This window comes from Chelonoidis abingdonii, chromosome 8 (assembly GCF_003597395.2).
Source record: "Chelonoidis abingdonii isolate Lonesome George chromosome 8, CheloAbing_2.0, whole genome shotgun sequence".
Lineage (NCBI taxonomy): Eukaryota > Metazoa > Chordata > Testudines > Testudinidae > Chelonoidis > Chelonoidis abingdonii.
In genome coordinates this window covers 59,828,262-59,848,339 of record NC_133776.1, presented here as the reverse complement: position 1 = coordinate 59,848,339, position 20,078 = coordinate 59,828,262, and the positions used below count along the sequence as shown (strand labels likewise).

Genomic DNA, 20,078 nt, shown 5'->3' with positions numbered 1-20,078 from the left:
CTGGCAGCATTCAGTTTTTTTTTGTTTTTTGTTTTGCTCCCCCCCTATTTTCTTCCTCTTGTCTAGTCATCCTAATTTGACCTGAATTCACGACATGGTTTGGTCACCCTGAATTCATTGAAAAAAAGTTTAATCCAATAAATTGCCCCCTGCTGTAATGGAGAGGCCTCGCTTTTGTTTTTCTAGTGGGTGCTCTAGCTCTAATCAGGAATCCCAGGGCAAGGGGGTGGCGAGTGGGGGAGAAGGGCAGCCAACTAGTAACAACACATTCATGACCCTTCCCTTCTGAAGGAAAAGCAAGTTGGTCATGTTTTCTAATGAAATGACTTTATCTCCAGTACTAGGCTCTTACGCTGAGTCTGATTGAAAGATTCCCTGCTAAGGCATAGATAGGGCAGTCACTTCCCCCACTCCCTTGCTGCCAGGAAAGCAGCAACACCTCCCATTGGCCCCTGGGAGTCTCTGGGCCAAAGAGAAGGACCCATCCTCAATCTCTGTGTTTTTGTCTGAAGAGCTGATCTATCTGTGATGGACTTCCATTGGGCCAAACCAAACTTTTTGTCCCAGCAGCTCCCAATCAGCAAAGGACAGAGTGTGGAAGGCAGACAGTAAACTTCTCCAGTTTCTCTTAAATTCCTGGGTGGGGGGCCTGACCTGCCCCAAGCCATTCTTCCCACTCTGTCTCACCAAGCATTCCCTCTCCTGGGCGACCTGTGCAAGGGCAGAGGACATCTGGAGATATTCCCTTGTTCACTATGGACCAAGCAGCTCCCCACCTCTCCCCTGTCACACAGCCCTTGATGATACACACAAATATCTGTGACAAATCCATGAAACTCTCTAAGGAAACGGAAGAATAACACATGGAAAGTGAACTGGATCCAGAGGAGATGAGCCGGAGCCACAGGGTTCAGATCAGGATTGGAATTGAAACTCCTGCTGATTTGGGGGCTGCTCACATCTGGGGTTCTAAATCAGCCCACAAAAGTGAGAGGCCAGAGGTATGAAATTCAGACCCTTCCCTGGATTGCTGGAGCTTTCCCCAAAGGGTGGAGAGGGATTCAGATTTGAGCTGCCAGTGTGGGCCCTGCTCAGATGTTATTGTTTAAGGCAGATACTATGTGTTTTAAAGTTGTGCCGAGTAGAGGGAAGTTTGCCTTTTTTATCGGTGAATCTAGGGTCTTTCCCAACAATGCTTGCTTTCTCTTAGTGAGTGTTGTGGGGGGAGAGATGTGCTCGGGAGCTGTGGACTTTTTGCCTCCTGGACAGGATAATTAGATAAGTGATCTCTCCAACTGATGAAGCACAAGACACTTCCGTCCCATTTCCTGTCATAAAAGCTCTCATGGGTGGGAGTTTACAGTAACAGAAGTGGAAGGACCTTTTCTGGGACATAAGCCCACGGCTGAGAAAGAGCCCAGGGCAGCATCTGGTCTGCTTGATAGCTGACAGGGGGACCTCATGCATGCTCTCTGATAGATTAGGATGCTGAGTCACAACTGGGAGGCCCTTGTGGAAATACCCTTGCCCCTCCAGCAGTTGCTGCAAACACTCTGTCACTCCCCCTCAGTTCAGAATTCAGGAGGAGGAAGGAAAAGAACCGCGATAGAACTGCCCATTGGTGAGTGAAGCTGGCAACAGGGCTTGGTGTATCTTCATTAGAGAGGTCCTTCAGCATACACCAGCGGCTCTCCCATTGGATCGCCACCCGCTTCCACTCAAAGGTTCAATAGCAGCAAAGAACAGAGCAAGTTGCTCCAGTGGAGAGTGGCTAGCAGTTTGAACAAGCAGAGAGGATGGCAAGCCAGCGGCACAGCCCTCGGAAGGAGCCTGAGATAGAGCTTTTCGTGAAGGTGAGTTTCAGAGACATGTACGCTTATGAATTCTGCATGCTGGATTTACCCCAAGCAGGAAGGACAACGACTCACTAAACTCGCCAGTTACTTTTGGTGAAGTTACCAGCAGATTTTTTTACAAGTGCTTTATCGTTTCAGAGTGGGGGCTATTGTCCCATTTGCAATTGTCAGCGGTACATATAGGCAGATAGACCCGTGACTACACATATGTGTGCACAGCGGCTGGCAGAAAAGGGTGCCAAGCATGCCCAGACAAGGGGAATTCCCAGTCCGGGCTCTGCAGGGAGGTATGCGTTCTACTGCATAGTGTCAAAGGAATTGAAAGGTTATGAAGTTATCAAGGGGATCAAGTTCCTTTGGTGTGATGTTGTCTTATTAATTGTTGTTATGCTGATATAAATCATATATACAGCAGTGTAAATATGGCATGTGCCTTACTGAGACAAATAAGGCGTGAGCCTGTCCAGAAGAGATAACAGACAATAACACAAAAACACACACTCAATTTCAGCTTCTCACCAAGTTGTGGTTGCAAGACAGACTCTCTGAACTGCTCTGTCTCTCTTTTACTCTGCATGTGTCGATTATTCAGCTGAAGGCTTTTTTGCTGTAGAAATGTTTTCCCTTCAGTTAAGTGCTTTGGGGACAATTTCCTTTGGAACATTCAACTCCCCTCTTCAAAACATTCTTAGCAAAAGTGGAGAAAGCAATACATAAATTAGAGAGCCTGAATTTCCAAATGAGTGTTTGAGAGTGAGACATGACCCCAAACAACTTCCATAACTTTAAATTCCCCGGCCCTGTGCTTGTTACTTGGCTGGCCATTGATTACACCATCACAGTAACAGAATAACAAGTGACTTTGTCTAGGGCATTTTGATGCAAACAGCAAATGCTCAAGATTTCAGGATACAAATAATGTTGAGATTCTGAGTCTTTTAAAAAGAAATGTTTAATGTTCTAAAAGTGTCATTTAAATGAGATAGGAGGTTTTATTCTCCAGCTATTACAACGAATCCTTCCCACAGCAAATAACAGAAGGCTACCTCGGTCTATGTTAGAAATCTAGGGACTCAGACTCCACTCTCGCTGTTGATGTACAGGATTGTCCAAAGTAAAACTATTCCGGGGTCAGGTAAAAGATATTATCTGTCCTTAACCTCTCAAAGCCTAAGCTAAGTTGCTGAACATAGATACTTCATTAAGATCATCTCCTGTTCACTGTCCTTCAATTGTTAAAACCAAACTTGGCCCTGGGTATTTTGCTGGTGAATTCAATGCTTCTGTGGTTCCCTGTTTTATCACTGTTACCTAGCTAGTCCCTAACTATCTTAGGGAAAGGCAGGAAAATGATACACAAGATTGTTTCAAAGCTGCATCAGAGTCAAGGGGCTTTTTATTAGAGAAGAGAAACAGAAAACAAACATAGTCTGTACTTCCCCTAAAACTTACTTAATTTAGCAGCAAAAAAAAAACCAGTTGGAACAAGTAGTATGGTGGTAAACTAACAGTCCCCTACCATAACAGTTTCTGTGTTTTAACCATCTTTGGCAGGCAGTCTTTAATGAAACAGGGTCTGATCTAAAGGGGTGCTGAGCAACCACCGATCCCAATGGGAGTTGTAGGCACTCAGCACCTCTTAAGATCAGGAGCCAGATCCTGCTCCCCAGTTAACACTGGAGTAACTTTAGAATTACACCCCATTCACACCAGTGTTGGTGGGAGAGAATCTGGCCCTAAACCTCAACCCTGTCTTTTGGGGGAAAAGAATCCCATGAGATGCTGAGTGCTTCCCACAAGGTGCTGAACACCTAGTTCCAAGCACCTCACAGGACTGGTCTAGTCTCCTGGCAGAGATATTGACCCACTGGACATCGAGGATGTGATGCCGCTGCCCTGTTACCTGTCTCTGCTATTGTTCCCAGAGTGGCAGTTCCTGAAGCTCTGTTGAGAACTTCTTGATCTTGATTTTTCTTCCTTGTAACTCATGCATCTTTAGATGGTAAAAGCTATTATTTGTGATCATTATTTCTATTCCTGAGGCATACGCTGTTGTGACAGGCACTATACAAACACACAAGAAGAGACAGTCCCTGGCATGGCCCCTGGGTATGTCTTCATTGCAGTTCACTTGAGTTAGCCACACTCAGTTTACCCCTCTGGAGTTAGCCTTGCGTGGGTGAGAGCAGCCACATGGAGAACTAACACTTGAGCTGCTGTGTCCATACCAGCATGCATTGCATTCACTCATTTGTGTCACTACGGCTACTGGGGGCCATCCCATGGTTCCTTGCATTGTTGTAGGCTGTGCCACTCTATGGTCTCTTTATCAGTGAGTTGTGGGGAAACTTGCCTCTCCTTTCTGGGCACACGGGGAATTGTGGGAAGGCATCAGAGAACTATCAGCACTCGAATGATGCTAGCCTGCACCCACACTGCAGAGTGGTCATACCAGCAGCTGACAAGTTGTATTAACTTGAGCTTTACCCTATACCCACACTTGGGCTCATCTACAGGAAGTAAAAGCACCACCGCACTAGAGTCAAGGGGTTTTGTGTCTGGACAGGACTCGAATTATAACTTGAGTCCACTTTGCCGTGAAGACAAGACAGACAAAGGGTGGGAGAAAGAAATGATTATCTCCATTTTATAGATGGGGAAGAGAGGCACAAAGACATTAAGGGATGTATTTTAAAGGCATCTAATTTCTCTTGATTTCCAGGGGGGTTAGTGCCTGAATACCTTTAAAAATCTGACTCAAAGTGACTTGCCCAAGATCACGCAGGAAGTTTGTGTCAGAACTGGTGATGGACTGGCCACCACCTTAACTGTTAAACTAAGAGCCAAATCTTCAGCTGCTATGGATCAGTGCAGCACCACTGAAGTTGGTGGAGCTACACCCATTTATATGAGTTAAGGAGCTGTCTGTCTGTCACTGGACTTGCTTTTTTCTACAGTCATCATTCTGTTGTTAAAATTCAGCTCTGTGTAACATTACCCAGCTTTGGATTAATTTTTAAAAGAATAAAAAAAATATACCCTAGATCTTTCCTGTGCCCTCACTCTGGCACTTTGCTCCTTTCAATTTCTATCCCTTCGCTCCCCCTTGATCTGCAATATTGGTCCTCTCTTTAGGTCACACAATCAACAGTCTTTCTGTGTCTGTTGCTCTCCTTCCCCAGAGGTTGATCCTTAGCTGTCACTGAACTCTCAAGCCTGGATGATATGACTGCCTCCATTGCAATGGCAGGGAAAGCTCCTTCCAGCTCAGAAGTGTATTGTAAGGGGGCATTTGTCAAACTCCACTAGCCAATCTCCTACTAGAGTCTGATTGCTAGGTAATTGCATGTGAACGTGGGAGGAGGACAACCCTGGGGAGCAAAATCTTCTATGTCTAACGGGCCAGTTTAGTAGAGATAGCAGAGGAATCTCCCTGCCCTATTGATATGCTCCCAGTGCATCTGAACGTTCATCTAGGGAGATCACATCTAGGGCTGCCACCACAGTTCATTCAGCCCTTGGCTTCTGTGATAACAGTGTCAACACACACACCATTCTTTCAGTACCACTTGTATTGTAGCTGTGGAATTAGGAGAACATTCGCTCCTTGCAAGTAGGTCTCCATAAATCAGCAGTAATGACTTCCAGCTGTCTGTGGCCTATCCTAAATCCAAATCAGCCATCTAGCACCAAAAAGCTCAGCTTCCCATTATCGGTGGCTATAAGGTAGCCAATCTCCATCTTAGGTTTATGGGTTTGGTATTTTTTCAATTCTCTGCAGTAGTAAAGGTCTCCAAGAAAGGTAATAAAGCCCTCTAAGCTTTCAGCACTCAGAAGATTTTCCTCGTTTGTAAATATGACTATTTGAAAAGATTTTAGTTATTACCTTTCTTAAAATCAACAAGTAGAATTTTGTGAGCAGTCCAAATTATTTTCTTACACACCTATTAAAAGAGGGAGTGACAAACACAGCAGATAAGGGCATGAAGCGGAGGTGAGGCAGAAGACTGTTTGAGTGCTGGTAGATATACAAATTGATTTTTACAAGTTATATTAATTCATTTGTTCATATTAAATCAGTTCATCCCATTTGTCCTACCTTTGTTCCCATAATTTCGTTATTTGTCTAACCCATGGGAGTTAGGCACCCAAATACTTTTGAGGATCTGGACCTAAGTTGCTCCATTTCTCTTAATTCTTTTATTCTGATCACCTCCTGTTCTGTAAATGATATTTGCTTCAGCAGCAAGAGGGCACAGTCCTGCAAACACATGGGCTTGGCTTTCAGTCTCTGAATAGTCCTACTGACTTGGGTGGAAATACTCTGGGGCTTAAAATTAGGCATGTATGCATTTGCAGTGCTGAGGCCTTGTAGTTACTAGTGGCTTATTCCTGTTCCGTATGACTCTTGAGATGGAAACAATCGATTACACAGCTGTTTGATCAGAAACGGTAACAGAAAATACTCTTGGGAGAATATTCATTTGAATAGTTTCTTTTCAGCATAGTAAAGGTAAAAGGAGAACATTTTTAAATTGTCATTTTGTTTATTTAAACCATCAGCTTTCCTTGGTTTGATTCCGATGCTCTAGTTGTCTTTACAAGAGTCTGATGGATCGGGGTAAAATTTCCAAAGATGCCTTTGTGAGCAGGGGACTGATTTTCCAAGCTATGTAGGAGCAGGAACCTAAAGCTGCAGACAGATACCTAGTGGCATTTCTGAAAGCCCTAAGCAGGCTGGATGCCTCACTCCCACTGAAAGCCCTTGGGAGTTGGGTGCCTAACTTGTGTGGGATTTATTAAAGTACATCTTAGGCATCTATCTGTATCTGTAGGCACCTGAGCACCTCTAAAGTCTGGCCCTTGACTTTCAGTGGGACTGAGACGCCCCCAGTGCCTAATATCAGAGGGGTAGTCGTGTTAGTCTGGATCTGTAAAAGCAGCAAAGAGTCCTGTGGCACCTTATAGACTAACAGACGTATTGGAGCATGCTCCAATATCTCTGTTAGTCTATAAGGTACCACAGGACCCCCAGTGCCTAAGGGTATGTCCACACTGCAATAAAACCCCAGTGGCTGGCCTGGGCCACCCAGGGCCGGCGCTTCCATTTAGGCGACCAAGGTGGTTGCCTAGAGCACTAGAATTTGGGAGGGTGGCATTTTGCTGCCCTCAGTGGCAATTTGGCAGCGGGGAGTCCTTCCACGCTCTGGGTCGGCGTCGGCAATTCTGCGGCGGGTCCTTCACTCACTCCAGGACCCACCACCAAAGTGCCCCGAAGACCAGGAGTGCGGAAGGACCACCCCCCCGCCGCAGAATTGCCGCCAACAACCAGGAGCATGGAAGGACCCACGCCTAGGGCACCAAAAACCCTGGCGCCACTCCTGGGGCCACCTGATTCATGGGGCTCGGGCTGTGGGGCTGTAAGATTGCTGTGTAGACATTGGCGCTGGCCAATTCTGTGTGAGTTAGGGGGCCTAATGACCTTTTAAAATCTACTCTTAGGTGCTTCTGAAAATGTCACCTCAAGAGCACAGTGCAGCCTGCAGACCCTGCTATGCTGCCACTGATGCACAAGAAGGCAGGAGCCCAGATCGTGGGTTTATAAATATGGAACACCCCAGGTGGTATTGTTACAGTCACTTTTCATAGTAGAACCCCACTTGGAGATGGGGCCCACAGTTTGAGAGTTATTATTGCCTTGTACTGAATGATCCCACCTCTCCTATACTGACCTCAGAGCCTTCCAAACACATGCAAGACTCCTGGAAGTGCCTGTCTAGATGTATTTGTTGATTAGGACTTCTACAGAGAATGAGGGCTGTAATCTGTGTCTGACAAGGTAGTCTCAGGATTTGCCCAGTAGGCTTGCAGTGTTCTTCATTTTTGTTGCACTGACTGAAGACTGACTTTTGTTTTTAAAAAGGGAATTGTTTGTCTGGTTCATGGAAACTCTGAGCCTTTAGGAATATATGCCTTGTCTCTTTAAATCAGCAAGTGAACAGTGAAAAGAAAACAAACTACTGTTTTCCTGGAAAACGTTAGTGCATTTTCTCCCACACCCTCCCTCTTGAGTTTTTCCTCCTGCCAGCGAGGATCCTCCCTTCCTGTTGAATCCATTATCAAACTCCATCCTCCTTTTGTGCCTCTCTCCCCCACCGCTACCACCAGCGCTGAGTGTACTGGCTTCCCCCTCCCTTTCTTGCTTCCTGTCTGAAGAGCCCCTGACAATCCAGCTTCTAGAGACAGGCTTTCCAAAACATGGCAGCAAGGGGCACAGAGAGCTTTCATATTGTCTTCCCCTCTGACCAAGCTCCCGCCCAGGAAACAGAAACAATACCACACTAGCTTATAAAACAATCACTGTGAGTGGTGCTGGTTCATGAACCCAGCACCCTCATTAGGGGCACGGCCCACCTGCTCTGATGACAATCAGTTTTGGTGCATTTCAGGCACTCAGATACCATAGTGACAAGGATGGTATAAATAGCTAGATTAAATTCAAGGGGTTGCTACCGCGTTCACTAGAGTTTGGCTGCCAGTTTGGATGGGACTCCAAAGCTTCCCCAGCTCAGCTGGGATGCCTGGATGCTGGAGTGTGACTTGATAATGTTATGTTTGCTTTTGTATGCACTGCAGGGGTGCAATGCAGGCTATCTGGGCTAGTGAATCCACCTGCCACCTGTAACGTATACCTCCTCCCCTTACATGACTCCTCTGATGTAGCTCACCAAGCCTGGGTGTAAGTTAGTGTAGTAGGGGCTAATTACCCCCTGCTTTGCATCATGTGTGATCATTCACAACTGTGCAAAGGAGCTGTGAACTGCCACCAGATCAGAACACTAGGCCTAGAGCCATGGCTGTGGCAAAGCTCAGAATGGCATGGGTGCAGTAGTGGCCACTGCACTTCCCTAGTACTGGGCTGGCTATGCACTGGGCTTCCCCCACCTCTCCCCTTCATCTTCCCCGTGTAATTTCCATCAGCCTGATGCCCTGTCTCTGTAATGGACCCCCAACCTCTAACCAACCCCAGACTTCTGGGAAGGGATTTTCAAAATACAGATGCAAACCTAGATCTGAATTTGATGCTTAGGTGTCTCTCTGTGTAATGGGATGGACTGGACCCCTGAATCTTAACATATCCCTTAAAAAAACCTAAACACAGATGCAAACTTTGCAGCTTGAGCTTATATCTAGACAGATTATAAATGTGCCATGTGACTTTGATTATAGTTGCTACAGAAACTAGCTGAGCATTAGGGGGGAGGGATAGCTCAGTGGTTTGAGTATTGGCCTGCTAAATCCAGGGTTGTAAACTTAGTCCTTAAGGGGGCCATTTAAGGATACAGGGTAAAAAAAAAAAAAAGTTGGAGATTGGCCCTGTTTTAAGCAAGGGGGGTGGGCTAGATACCTCCTGAGGTCCCTTTCAACCCTGATAATCTATGATCTCCTATCTCCAGTCCATTTGAAATCTCAACCATAATGTTGCATTGAATCTCCTTTTTTTAAAAATAATTGGAGAGAAAAGTACCTTTGACAATCTGGCCTAACTCTCAATGAAACCAATGACTCACCTGTTATGCTGCCACTGCCTGTTTACCAAGCCCAGAGCTGTGGTAGCAGCTCCTTGCTCAAAGCCACTGCCAGAAGCCCAGTTGTGGGAGACATCATATGCCCAGTGAGCAGCATTGGTCTATTTCGCTCCTTCTGCAGGCTGGCCTGGATGGCGAGAACATTGGGAATTGTCCCTTCTGCCAGCGTCTCTTCATGGTTCTGTGGCTCAAAGGAGTCAAATTCAATGTGACCACAGTGGACATGACAAGGTAAGGGAATGGAGGTAATTCTTGCCAGTGAGACATCCAGAGTACACAGCAGGGAAGCTCAGGGCTGCCCCTTGGATTGTGTGCACCAGGGGTCAGCAACCTTTCAGAAGTGGTGTGCCAAGTCTTCATTTAGCAGGTCTCTTTGTATAAGTCTATCATATATAACTAAACTATTGTATGTAAAGTAAATAAGGTTTTTAAAATGCTTCATTTAAAATTAAATTAAAATACAGAGCCCCCCAGAGCAGCCAGGACCTGGGCAGTGTGAGTGCCACTGAAAATCAGCTTGCGTGCCACCTTCGGCATGCGTGCCATAGGTTGCTTACCCCTGGTGTGCACCAACAAAATCTTAGTGTCATATGACTCAATTGCTCTTCACTCTACACTTCAGATCTCTCCCGCTGTCAGCATCACGTCCCCTTTCGTTACATCTGCCATGTCACTGGCATAGATGGAGCTGACTGGCATCATTACAAGGCGGTGTCCCTGCTATCCGTCTAGCTGTGACCAAATTCTCACCTCACTTATGCTCTATTTGCCCCCTGCTGCTGACCTCCATGGAATTACACAGGGGATAAGCCAGCAGGAAATCTGGTCCTAAAATCAACAGTTCGGGCCATTGTGTCTTAAGCAATTGGGGACACAATGTGAACAACAGAAGTTTGTCCATGGAGATTCATACAAGATATCCTGAAGTGACAGGGCCATGAAAAGATGGCAGTGAGCCCTCTCTGGCAAATTGAAATGACTACACATATCCCATGGGCTGCCAAAGATGGATGTCCCAATGGCCCGTGAAGTCAATGGGAGCTGTGAACTCAGGGTACAATTTGGGCCTTTATCCAGGGAGCTCCCTCTCCTGAACAGCATGGCTCTGGCTTCAAAACACAGGGCCAACGATTCCTTCTCATCTCTGTGTCTCCTCCATGTACTAATCTGTGTCTCTCACTATTCGATGCCTTCACCATGTGGTATTTAAGAGCAGGTTGGACAAACATTGGTCAGGGATGTTCTAGGTTTACGTGGTCCTGCCTCAGTGCAGGGGCCTGAACTAGATGACTTCTCAGGGTCCCTTCCGGTGCTACCATTCTATGTTCTTTGTGGTGGTTGTGCATGGTGGTGAGATGAGATTGTGACACTGCACGTGCAGTGAGGCCTTCACCTCAGCAGTGAATCCCTCTCTTTTTAAAAAAAAATTCATTTCAGGAAACCTGAAGAGCTGAAATCTCTCGCTCCAGGGACCAACCCTCCGTTCTTATTGTTCAACAAGGAGCTGAAAACAGACTTCATTAAGATCGAGGAGTTCCTGGAGCAGACACTGGCGCCTCCTAAGTATTTATTATCATAGTCTTATGCACTGCTTTGCAACCTTCCAGCCAGGAGATGTGAACTGCCACCAGATCACAACACTGGGCCTAGATCTGTGGCCATGGCAAAGCTTGAATGGCCTGGGTGCAGTAGTGGCCATTGCACTTACCCAGTTCTGGGCTTCCCCTGCCCCCTGCCTCCCCTCTCACCCCTTGCACTTTGATCAGTTCAGCAATGGTACTCATCTTGTGGGGCGGGGGGGACGGACAGAGGCACAGAGCGGGACAGGGAGCCAGTGGCAGAGAGTAGAATGTCCCTTGTCCCTAGTCCCCTGCTCTGAGTAATATATTGCTCTCTCATGAGGGTATTGCTGAGGCCAAGGTACTGCTGTGTGTCCCTGGGAAGAAGCAGAGATAGGCTTTTGCCTAGTGTGAGACGGTTGGTTTAAGGTTGTGACCCATCTCCCCCTTCCTCTATGACTAGCTAAGCAGCAAGGAAACAGTTTGGCCTGTGAGATAACACAATGGGAGGAAATTCACTGTGTGATCTCTGGATGCAGGCAAAGAGGGAAAGGGGCTGGACAGGCGAGCCACAGGGGTAGGGGATGTGGTGAGAATATGCAGGTGGATCGATGTAGAGACCCAAGAAGCAGATGCCGTTATTTTTGCAGCAGGGGACGGGGAGGGATCTGAAAACCTTTTTACTGCTTGTTTTTGAAAGGGGCAGGTGCATGTAGCCGAGCCAAGGTAAACACTCCAGCCCAGGGGTTAGAAATGCAGCCAGCTACCAGCCCAGCGGTTATTATGCACTCATTCTTGGCTCTCTCCCTGACTGTTCGCTGCAGCTGTAAACAGGAGACACCTTAAAGGGCCGGAACAGTTCACAGCTGGGGCTTTAGGCCAGATCCTGAGCTGTAGAAAGCTGTGTGGCTCGCCCGAGTCTCCCCCCTCTCACCTCCCTGATGAGTTACCAGCTGTTGGTGGCTGCATGGCTGTTTGGATGGAACCCAAAGCAACACTCTTTGGTAGCAGGGAGCAGAATCCTAGCCTGGGTTTCCTCCTTCAGCTCCATATTGCCCTGAAAACTCCCCTCTGTGCCTACCCAAACTTTGGGATATGCCTAGCTAGAGGTCATTGCTGTGTGACCCTTTCCAGTTTGCAGCCACGTCCCGACCAAGCTGGCATGGGGACACTCCAGGAGCTCATGCTAAAGGAATCCAAGGTACCCGCTAGGTCCTAGGGCCAGAGCTGCAAAGCAGCTCAGCAAATTGGGCGCAAGTTGAGTGCTGGAATCTCTTGCAAATCTGTCTGCAGTGGCAGGGGCTGAGCCCCTCTGAAAGCCCCAGTCTGAGAGGCCTGATTCCTGTGAGAGTTAGGGGCAGAAATGCCTCTGGAGGAGTGCGCCCTTAGCGACCATGGGACACACCAACACTCAAGGCTCAAGCCTTTCACCGGGTGACTGCTGAGCACATGAAACACAGAGGCTTTGCTCTCCATCCTTGCTCACCTAACAGCTTTCAGCCCAGCAGGAACAGCACAGAGATGGGGCAGAAGTGAGTCTCAGCTCAGTGCAATAGCATGGTGCAGTCCTGCCCTCTCCTCTCCCAGACAAGGGCACTTAGACCAATGGCTTATGGATTAACTCATGTACAGAGTACAAAGCTCTTTAGCCCCTCAAGTCTTCCCCTTCTTCTGGGAACTAATTCAAGCCTCTTCCTATAAACTCAGGAGTCCCACAGCCTCCTCCATGGCCTGAGTAATAATTCAGGCAGGCTTACATCCCTTGCATTTGAGAGTCCCCCAGGTCCCCTCCTGGGGCTCACTGGTTAGTCCTTCCAGCCCTGCCCTGCCCTGGGAAAGCTCAGCCAGCAGTAGTGCTGATCTCCTGGGGAATCTCCTCTAGGTGCACCCGCCACCACCTGAGCTACCTTTCCTCAGGTCCAGGCACTCATTAGCTGCCAACCAGACACCTGAGCATGGCATTAATGACCTACAGGTGGGCTGAGATGGGGTTGCTCTCCTTTAAGGGGCCAGCCACCCTATGATAAACAGACTAATGGGAAAAAGCATATTACCTGCTCAGATGGTCAGGTTTAGTTACAGAACAGCACCCCCTGCCAGGAGAGGTTTTGCTACCTGCAGCAGTGTTATTTTGGGGCACCCTTCAGCCTTCTTCACTCATTCATCACCCCAGACCACTGGGTAGGTACTGGAGCTGCTAGCCTGTGCTGGGGGGCTGGCTTGGGTCTGTCTACACGGGCTGCAGTCCCCGCTCTGACTGCAGTGTGGACAGACCCTGAGTCTGGCAGAGCCCACCTTAGGGCCAGTGCAGGGCTGGGCCTAACACAACAGCTGGGATGATGTTGGCATGCAGGGTATACTGGGATAAATCAAGAACAAAAGGCATTTCCCCATGGGAGCTGCATGAGTTTCCATATCCCCCTTGAGCCAATCCGTGCATTCCTGTCTGAGGCCAGCATCCTGGAAGTGGCAGCAGAGCTCAGAGCTTCCCTTTATCCCTTGGGCAAGAAGCTAGATGAGGCTGATCATTGCAGGGCTTTATGCTTTTGAACCCATCTCAGTGCTCGTGGGTTGTATAGTCACCAGAGGAGAACGCAGCTGAGTAGCCTTCTAATGGCAATGAATTCTCCGTATATGACTCTATGCAATTATCTGTTTAAGGTACCCACACCTAAGCCCCAAATACAAGGAGTCCTTTGATGTGGGCAGCAACATTTTTGCCAAGTTCTCTGCATACATCAAGAATCCTCACAAGGAAGCGAATGAGAGTAAGGAACCCTGGGGTATTTTTATTTATTATTCTGAGTCCATCATTTCCCTGGATCCTGAAGCAAAACCTATTAGAAAAATAGCTTACTCAGCCAGGGGGATCCAGAGGGTGTCTCAGCTGTTCACAGTCCGTGACGGTGGGGATGTCGGTGCACAGAATGGGAGCTACAGAACCTCCAGGAGAGGTGTTGGGGGGATGCCTCTCAGCAGCAGTGGCAGGGATCTAGAGGTGCTGAGTATTGGTGATAACTCCTATGTGCAGGATTCCTGCTGTTTGAGAGGGCATGCTATGGCTGGGCTGGAGTCCCCGCTGTTTCCCACACTCCACCTGCCCAAGTAAAGCAATGAATTGGAAGGACAGAAGCAACCCTGCCTTTCACCCAGCACCATTTGAGGATCATGATCCATAGCTTGTGCTGTAAATGCCTGGAAGCAGCACAGCATCAGGATAGGTGGCTGCTAAAGGAGCAGCTCTGGTAACTCCACCTGCATAGAGCCCTGTTCTGTACACACTCTGAGCAGTTCTGGCACAGCCTACTGGGGGCAGTGGGACATCGCACTGTGTTTGATAGATCTGGGCTTGGGGAGGCAATCTATCACTGGTTTGGCCAACCCCCTCTAACCACTCCCTCTCAGAGAAAGGTGGCAATACGTATTAGGGGCATGTTCAGATCCTAGAGCTCTTTTGAAGGTGCCAAAAGGATATATTCCAAGATTTCTTCACCGAAATCGCAACAGTGGTCCCAGGTGGAAACCCCTCTTCATGTATGGCCCAGCTCAACAGTACAAGTATCAGGGATTTGTCTGTGAGGGTGGGGTGTTTTTTTTTTTTTGATGGGGGCAGGCTCATTATCTGACACCAGGGACCCAGACTCTGATCTCAGTTGGGCTGGTGTAGATCAAGAGTAACTCTACTGAAATCAGTGGAGTTACAGTGAAACTGGTGGGTGTGAGAGCAGAATCTGCTCAAGGTCTTTCACACTAACACTGTGGTTTCTCCTTGGGTGCAGATTTTGAGAAAGCGTTGCTGAGGGAGTTCAAACGCCTGGACACCTACCTGAACAACCCGCTCCCTGAAGAAATCGACCAGGACAGTACTGAGGAAGTCTTGGTCTCCAAGAGGAAATTCCTGGATGGGAACAGGCTAACATTAGCTGACTGTAATCTGCTGCCCAAGCTGCACATCATCAAAGTAAATCCACCCACTAGCTATAGAGGCCACAATCTCTGGGTCAAAGGGCAGGCCAGCACACGAAGTACAGAATTTTCAAAAGTGCCTTCATGCCCAGGGAGTGCAAGGTCCTGTGACAGTTAGCAGGACTTGTGCTCCTAAGTCACTTAGGCCTACCACCTCACTGAGATCAATGCCAGTGAGGCATATGAGTACCTTTGAGGATCTGGGCCTTAGGCGCTTGTGAGAATCACCTCCCAAAGCAGTACAGGTCCCTTTACACTCCCAGTTAGCGCCAGCTCACCACATCTGACCTTGTGAAGCTTTGGGGAGCTGAGGCGCTGTCCAATTCCAGCTCAGAATATCTTGACTCAAGCCTGTCTCTACTCATCTCCTTTGGCACTATCCCCTGCTCTGTGTCTCGCTTGTCCCTTCAGTAGGGCATTTAACTGAGCAGTGGGCTGGCGAGGTGAGCCAGGTCTGATCATTAAACATGGGTGAATTTCATCCCAAGGATAGTGAAGGAAGCTCCATCACTTGAGGGAGCTAAAGCTCAACAGGAAAAGCACTGGAGAGAAACTTGTAGGGGCAACTCCACTCCAGTCCCTGCTCTTCTGTGAGGGACCAACAGCACTAGCCACACCCAACCACAGTGCTGGTAACCAAAGTCTGAGAAGCTCTTGGCTAGCTCTCAAAGGTGATGTCCCAAGTAAAGTCTTCACAGTATCACCCCTTCTGCACCGCGTGAAGCTCTGATGTTATTTTCAGGGGTATGGCTTTCACAGCCAGTACTTTTGGAAGCACTGGGACACCTTTATGTCTCTGGTTCAAAGCCAGACTGGGTGGACAGCTTCCCTCCTACCTGCAACCCTCCTCTGCTTCTGGATTTAACCTTGAACCTATCCATCTCATCCATGATGAAGAATAAGTGTGAAATCAGGGAGAACATTGATGCTTGAACAGAGCACAGTGTGTAATAGCCATCCCTGACATGCTGGACGGATGAGCGAAGAAAGCTGACATTCTGAGCTGACGAGTCTATCAATCTCTCTCCAGCAAAGCTGGCCATCTTCTTCCTCTGAATGAGGGTATTGATCCAAAAGGGATGGGAGAGATTTGTGGGAACTCAGTGGACTTCACTGTTTCATCCACTTCATGATTTTCACTCCCTCTCTTACGTGGATTGCCTTGGCCAATCTTTAGGGGACACCCTGGGAGTTCCAAGTCAAGATTCACTCTTAGTTGCCCATGGACATGGAGTCCTGTTTGGTCCAAGATGCTACAGTGGAACCTCAGAGTTACAAATGCCTCAGGAATGGTTGTTCATAACTCTGAACAAAATGTTCTGAGTCTTTCAAAGCTTGCAACTGAACAGTGACGTAACACAGCTTTGAAACTTTACTCTGCAGAAGAAAAATTCTGCTTTTAACCATCTTAATTTAAATGAAACAAGCACAGAAACAGTTTCTTTACCTGGTCAGAAATTTTTTTTAAACTTTCCCTTTATTTTTTTGTTTTGTTTATGTTTAACACAGCACTGTACTGTCTTTTTTTTTTGGTCTGCTACTGCCTGATTGCATAATTCCAGTTCCAAATGAGATGTGTGGTTGACTGATCAGTTCGTAACTCTGAGGTTCTACTGTACCACCTAGAGGCCCCAGCTGAGACTGGGTCCCCATTGTGCTGGACACTGCCCAAGGTGGGATTATTGTCCCCATTTTACAGATGTGAACTGAGGCACAGAGAGATTAGGTGAGGTGCCCAAGGAACCAATGATAGAGCTGGGAGGTGAAGTCTGAGTTTCTGCATACCAGGCCAGTGCCTTAACAATAAAGCCTGCGGGCCTCCAGGTCAGTGGGGCCAGATCTTATCCGGATACCCAGAAGTCTAATAATCACCTGCATTTTCTCACCCTTCACCCCTCTAGATTGCTGCGAAGAAATACCGTAACTTTGAGATCCCGGCGGAAATGACAGGCGTCTGGCGCTATCTCCACAATGCCTACTCCCGTGATGAGTTCAGCCACACATGCCCAGCCAACGAGGAAATAGAACGCACCTATGCCAGCGTTGCCAAGAAGATGACCTAGGGGAAGCCAAACGAACTGGTTTTTGAAACCCCTCTTTCCATTGGAAACACTGCCGTGAAAGCTCCCTTCTTCTGAATGGCCATGCAAGTAGAACAGCCCAGTCTTGTCACCTGCAAACATTTGGGGATTTAGGAACTGGAGGAATCATTATGATGTAATTAGTAACAGCCTTTCAGAAAATAACCCTGTGCTTCCAGCTGCTGCAGCTGACTGAACCCTGATTTTACAGCTATAATCATTGCATGTAGTGAAATGGCACCACCCATCTGCCGAGGCAGCTGCTTTGTCATTCCTTAGAGGCTAGGATTCCCAACATTTCTGTGGGATCACCAACATTTATTGCGCAAAACTGCAGAGAACTGGTGACCATGCAGCATAGTGCGGTTTAAGTATCCCCATTTTGAATCTGGAGGATGGGGTACAAATGATGTCTTAGATTCCAGCAAAATGGGTTTTCACATGTGCATAGTGTTTAGGCAAGAAGACACCATCAGATCGTCTAGACTTACCTACCCTGTATAACACAGGGCATTACATTTCACCCACTTACCCCAGCTTTGAGCCCACTCACTTGTGTTTGGCTAAAGTATATTTTCTGGAAAGGCATTTGAAGACATCAAGAGATAGAGAATCCACCACTTCCCTGGAGAGTTTGTGCCCATGGTTAATCACCCTCACTGGTAAAAAGGCATGTGCCTGATTTCTGATTAGAATTTGGAGACGCTCCATCTAATTGCTATGGAAAGATAGTATTCTCAGGATGTGCACAGGGCTGCACCAGCGGGGGCTGCTCTAGGTGAGGAATGAGGTGCCCTGGCAGAGCTGTGTGAAGGCTCCAGCATGGGAGGCTCTGCAAGTCACAAATATACCAACAATAGACACCGAACTACAGTGCCTTCCTCTCCTCTGATACCAGGTTTCCATTGCTCTGTCTCCACTGACTTCAGTGGAGCTCCTCCTAAGGCATGTAGGTGTAGGTTCAAGGTGTATCAGGCTCACACATATCACAATCTCAATACAGAGCACCAGCAGCAAAGAGCCATTTCTTATACAAAGTTCACCCGGTAAGTGTCAGTGATCAGCTTGGAAACTCTTGCAAGAGATCTGCCCCACTCTTATTGCTGGAATGTGCACTGCTAAGACTCAGGTGCTCCATCTCCAGATCTCCATGACCCCACGCAGCAACATAGCTTGATCAGGAGAGATTGCCCTTTCACGTACAGGCAGTGCGGGTGTTTTCCATAATTGGGCAGCAGACTGTGAACTTTCCCCTGATCCCACAAAAGCTGTACCCACCTGCCCAGCTAACAAGGGTGGACAAAAATTCATTTGCTTTCTAAAACAAAAGGGTTTTTATAACTGATGTGCAGTGTATCAAGGTCAAACCATGTGTGCATGTACACAGAGCACCCAGGCCCACTTCCATAGCTGGGTGAGCCTAGCACAGTTACACTGAAGGGCAAGACCAGCTAAGGATCTGGCCCACATAAGCATGGCGTGACTGATGCTGGCTCAAGAAGTACAACCCTTGAGGCACTTTTCTACCACTGCAGGGGATTGCTGCTTGCTCTGGTGTAGTCCAGGAGGCAACTGCCAGAGGTTAGCTGGGAGGGGCTGGCCCAGGGCTCATGGCAGCCCTGCCCCTTCCCACCCAGCGTCACCCACTCTTTGGTGTGAGCTGGCTACCGACGGGGGCCTACGTGATGTTGGGGACATTTTGCATGGCCACGCTCTCCTCTCCTCCATTAAATTGTGCTGCTGGGGCCTCCTGCCAAAATCTATACCCAGGAATCTGCCTCCTCCATCAAAATAGTACAGAAACCAGTGGCACCATAAATATTCTGCTTATAATGTACTGAGCCTTACAGATCTGCACTGCACTCTGAGATGGTAAAAGCCCCCTAAAAAACTCACTAAGCTTCTCTCTTACTTGTACTTTTGCACTAAAAAGTGTGTGCTCGCAATTCTGCTTTTGATATATTTGTTAGTTTCACATTCATTCAAGTGATGATAAACTTTATTTTATATACAACTTTCACAATGCAGCCCCAGACTGCTGTCCAGGAGATGCTAAGAGCTAGAGAAGGCAGCAGAGCATGAAAAGGTGGGGGGGTTGTGCTGGGAACATGAGGAAGTGAATATTAATTGCATTTCTAAAATAAACAGTGATAATGACCTCCATTTTCTGTGCAGTCCCTTGTGCTGAAGGATCCTAACATACTGTACAGACTAGAGGGCTATAGCCACAACCTGGAAGGCAGCCCGCTCTGGGGTGGCACACTGCATCTGCTCTGCATCCCGAGCGCTATAGAGCAGCGTCATATGAACAGGAATTCCATGGCCCCTGTACTCCCCTCAGAAAGTGAGAAGCCACAGCAGCATAGCAACAGCTTTGGCATTATTGACGATGTCACTCACTGGCAGTAGGAATACTGCAAAGGACGGGGCCTGCTGACCACACGTTGGTTGAGATCATGGCCCTCCATAGGGCTCCCAGGCCCCTCGGTTTTGGCTTGTCCCTTTGCTGTGCTGATATTAGTCCCCTGTTAGCATCTGAAGTGCCCATGCCACCCGTGAAGGGTGAAGAGTATATAGGGCACTTACTGCTGGTCAGTAACTTCTGCTCTTGCTTTCTGCACCATGTGCTTGGATTTGGGAGAGGAATATGCTGCATCCACGGACTTGTCCCTGACTCCTCCTTGAGGGGGAGGCCCCATCCCCCATTTCACCATGTTCACCATGGTCCCCCATCCATGGCGAACATGAGTCTGTTCAGCAGCAGCAGGCTGTAGCCACTGGTGCTTTTAGCTCTTGAGGGCCCCAGTTCAGTTCCTGGTGTGCAAGGACATCCATGTTGCCTGTGCATTCTATGCAGAGCCATCGGATGGCACTATGCAGCAGCATTTCCTGTCTTTCTGTGAGCCCTTTATGCTTCATTTACTCCCACCTGTTTCCTCTGTGCAATGTAAGGGAGGGAAGTAGAGGGGCCAAAGACACTAAACAAGATGGACTCAGAGAGTAAAGAGAAAGAGCCAAACACACAAG

At 47.9% G+C, this 20,078-nt stretch overlaps 1 protein-coding gene across 2 annotated transcripts; it reads left to right on the top strand.

The window, feature by feature from the left end:
• Window positions 1-1,312: 1,312 nt before the first annotated feature.
• On the top strand, window positions 1,313-19,214 carry CLIC2 (chloride intracellular channel 2). Of its 2 annotated transcripts, XM_032772339.2 has the most exons (6): window positions 1,313-1,853; window positions 9,567-9,676; window positions 10,883-11,008; window positions 13,666-13,772; window positions 14,784-14,965; window positions 16,872-19,214. In XM_032772339.2, exons 1-6 carry the CDS (start codon window positions 1,797-1,799, stop codon window positions 17,031-17,033), a joined length of 744 nt encoding a protein of 247 aa, XP_032628230.1. In that variant the 5' UTR covers window positions 1,313-1,796; the 3' UTR covers window positions 17,034-19,214. The 2 variants fall into 2 exon arrangements, with proteins under 2 accessions (XP_032628230.1, XP_032628231.1); XM_032772340.2 differs by lacking the exon at window positions 10,883-11,008 and having other exon boundaries at window positions 1,541-1,853.
• Window positions 19,215-20,078: the final 864 nt, after the last annotated feature.

Bases quoted from the DNA above. Each gene is read 5' to 3' on its own strand.
- CLIC2 (XM_032772339.2), top strand. From the start codon at position 1,797: ATGGCAAGCCAGCGGCACAGCCCTCGGAAGGAGCCTGAGATAGAGCTT. The intron at 13,773-14,783 runs GTAAGGAACCCT...CCTTGGGTGCAG, and splicing joins TCACAAGGAAGCGAATGAGA to ATTTTGAGAAAGCGTTGCTG. The intron at 14,966-16,871 runs GTAAATCCACCC...TCACCCCTCTAG, and splicing joins CCAAGCTGCACATCATCAAA to ATTGCTGCGAAGAAATACCG.